This window comes from Camelina sativa, chromosome 12 (assembly GCF_000633955.1).
Source record: "Camelina sativa cultivar DH55 chromosome 12, Cs, whole genome shotgun sequence".
Taxonomy (NCBI): Eukaryota; Viridiplantae; Streptophyta; class Magnoliopsida; order Brassicales; family Brassicaceae; genus Camelina; species Camelina sativa.
In genome coordinates, this window is record NC_025696.1 from 29,997,615 (window position 1) to 30,001,072 (window position 3,458).

The following is a 3,458-nucleotide window of genomic DNA, read 5'->3' on the forward strand; positions in this document are numbered from 1 at the left end:
TTCCGTTACCACCAACTTTGTCTAGCTCTCCTATGGAAAACTGCAGGAGCAAGAAATGGCCATTGATACAAATGTCAAGAGAGAGAGCATTTGCTTAAAAGAATTGTATAATTTTACCTGAAGCAAGCCATTGGTTATAAAAGCTGTGTTGAAGCAAGTATAGAAAAGGCGGCTTCCAATCATTTTCTGGTAGAATGTGATGCGTATGTCTCCACTCACCTGTCCACGAATCATATTATGACGAACGTATCAACATCTTGTCAAAACAACATTGTGAAGAAGATTTGGCTTTGCGCGACTTACTCTCACAGGTTTGTCAAAGTAAAAATCAAGACATGTTTTCTCGTCAATGATGGAACTCTCTGTATCCATTTGAACAACAAGATGTGGCTCTTCTCCATCTGTTACTTCCTCATCCTCTTCTTGATTCACATGAGATATATAATACCGTGGACTCGAGCTTCTACAATACCCTTTCTTGAATTGTCTACAACAACCTCTTGCAAGTTCTACAGATGGTCGATACATCTCATTTGGAACCTAACATCAGATACAGAGTTTGCTTTGCATCAATGTTTATATTATTATCAAACAGAATCTGCAAATGCATCAAAAGTGTATATATCATTACCTCTGAGACCACAAAGAAGACAGAATCAACGTTAGCTGTATCATAAAGTCTAATCCTCAGCAACTCTCTGCTATCTTCTTGAGGTAATTTAACCTCCGGAGGTCCCTTTTTACCAAACGAAAGTAAATCTGACCAATATTTCACATAACGACGTTGGCTTGGTATTGAGACCTGTCATGGTACCGTGTCAATCAAGAAAAGCTTAATTCTCTATTAATCCAAAGCTAAATTAAGGACTTACTCCATTATTGTTTGTTGTTCTTCTGCTTGCATACGTCTCAAGAGCGTCTTCAGCTGACATTCCACCATAAACTAGGTACGCCGATACCATTAACCCTGTTCTGCCTTTTCCTGCCTGCAAAAAGTACTATTAGAATCTGATAATTTAACAATGTGGAAGAAACCGAGTTTTGATTTTGAGAAAATATACCATGCAATGAATGACCGCGATGTTCTTGGGATCTAATGTGATCCAAGAATAAACACTTTCGCAGAAAAGTTGGATCATTTTGAGAGATGGAACATGATTGTCATCGAACGGGAATCGTTCCACGCGGCCATAGAAGTTTTCTGGATCATAAGATTCCTCTATGCATAAATTATAGACCTGCATGCAGGACCCCAAAATGTTTAGAAAAAGGTTGATCAATTGTGTTGATTTGATGTTTTGGTTGATCAATTGTGTTATTGAACCTTATAGTGATCAGGATGTCGCATATCGAGCACGGACTTGACTTGCCAAAGAGGGTTTCTATAAACTGCTCTCATTCGTTCAGCAGGAAAAGACATTACCAATAATTTGTCAGAGATGTAAGACATGTCAAGATCATATCCGCCGATGATTAACCGTCTTCTTTTCTTGGACACCAAGCTACGTAGGTAAGAACTTGTGGTTAGGTAAGTCAGAATGTGAACCCTCGTTAGTTCTAGAGTTGATTTCTCTTTTACAGGCCCTCTTGAGAGCTTGAGACCCATTCTGCAAAAAGAAACATATAAATTAGGTTAGGTACCGTACGCCGCAAGGAAAGTGAAAAGGTTTTGTAGATTTGAGATTATTAAAGGGTTTATTATACCTGAAGAATTATTGATCATGAAGTTGAGGAAGGGATTTTTTCAGGTTCCCAAATTGAAGGAATTGGGAACCCGAGAAAGAAGAAGATGTCGAGAGGTATACAAAACGAAAAACTTTCAATTATTTTGGTGAAAATGGGTTTTGTTACCTAAAACAGAGATAATGTTTCATTCATAGCTGAACAACAACGGTGCAATCCCATTTTTGGAGGTCCTGAAATTTAGCCAAGCTTCCCCTTTAAATTTAGGTCTCTCTCATTCTCTCTCTACATGTGGCTGTTAGTTTTGGCGGGAATGTAAAAAGGGTATATACGAAGAATGATCATTTTGATTCTACAATTCTCAAGCATTCACCTTTCTTTTCTGTAAAGATTGCATTAGTAGGAACAAAACTATATATATATATATTGCTTTGGTGCAAATATTTACATGATTCTGATAAAGGCCAAAAAATGAAGATTTGTTGGTAATGAATCGTATTTTATCAAAATCATGTAGAATTTCCTATTTGAATATTTTTCCCCTAGATTTTGTTTTTAGAGTTCTATAAAAGGAGAGTTGCCATCAATATAATGTTGTAACTTCTAATAAAGCACAACCATCAAAATCAATTCAAAACTTATAATAAAAAAATATTATGGCAAAGAGACGCAACTTTGTAAAAACCAGTGTTTAAAGTATTATAAATATACTAGATAAGGCCGGCGTTATTACGCGGGTAAAAATTTAAATTTTTTTTAGAAAATTGTTGAGAACAATTAAGTAGTAATATATATGTTTTTAGATTTTATCTTGTAACATTTTAATATTGAATATGAAACTTTCATATTTTATTTTAATACTCTCACAGTCCCATTATATAAGAGTTTTTTAAGGCTTTTTCTCTATTTTATAATATTTTCTCAAATTTTTATGTACAATTTTTATTAATATAACAATTTATGACTATTTGAACTATGCAATTTATGACTATTTGAACTATGCCATATATTTTTAGGAAAACAATCTATTTTCTCATAGAAAGTATCACATCAAGCTAGATAGAGCTCAACCTTTTATCACGTGTTAGTTGTCCCTGAGAAAGTAGTTCTCCATCTATCTCTCCTTTCCCCCACATATTTGGGTTTAATCGGTTTATGAACTAAATCCGATAGAAAACAACTCAAACCGATACCAAACCAGTTATATCAATTTATTGATTTTTAATAGGAAAAAAGATACTCAGCTACACGAAGTATTGTTCAATACATGGCCACACATCCCAACTTTAAAAATGTATTGCCAACTACACGAAATATATGTATTGCATAGTCACATATACCAACTATATGATGATATGTGCTCAACATCACAACCATCTTATTCCGGTACACTGTTCATCAGAATCCGATGTTGACCAGTATTGACCGGTGTTGACCGATGTTGACCAATAAAAATATGCTTTTTTAATATTAGAAACCAAAAAAAAAAATTGTTTCCATCTTTAATGTATTCATTCTTATAATTATTAATTTTAATTTTGAAGCTAAACTAATAATTAAATAAAAATTATTAATAATTATTTTGAATATATATATATATATATATATTAATTATATATGTATATATTAATATTTCTACAGTCAAATATATTGTTTTGCAAACTCAATTTTTTGGATCTTCTATATATTAAAAATAAATATTGTGTGTTTTTGTTGTTTACAATCAAATATATTTCTTTTATTAAATAACAAAAAACATTGTATTTAAATAAATC

The 3,458-nt window shown here is 32.8% G+C and overlaps 1 protein-coding gene across 1 annotated transcript in view; it reads right to left on the reverse strand.

The window, feature by feature from the left end:
• Nucleotides 1-1,833, reverse strand: part of LOC104732908 (phosphatidylinositol 3,4,5-trisphosphate 3-phosphatase and protein-tyrosine-phosphatase PTEN1-like) — a 3,466-nt gene extending 1,633 nt beyond the window's left edge. The window contains exons 1-7 of the mRNA XM_010452510.1: nt 1,705-1,833; nt 1,325-1,607; nt 1,062-1,238; nt 873-986; nt 632-802; nt 304-540; nt 118-219 (exon numbers count right to left, since the gene is read on the reverse strand). Coding sequence (XP_010450812.1) covers nt 118-219; nt 304-540; nt 632-802; nt 873-986; nt 1,062-1,238; nt 1,325-1,606 — 1,083 coding nt within the window. The 5' untranslated portion in view covers nt 1,607; nt 1,705-1,833. The remainder of the gene's footprint in view (nt 1-117; nt 220-303; nt 541-631; nt 803-872; nt 987-1,061; nt 1,239-1,324; nt 1,608-1,704) is intronic.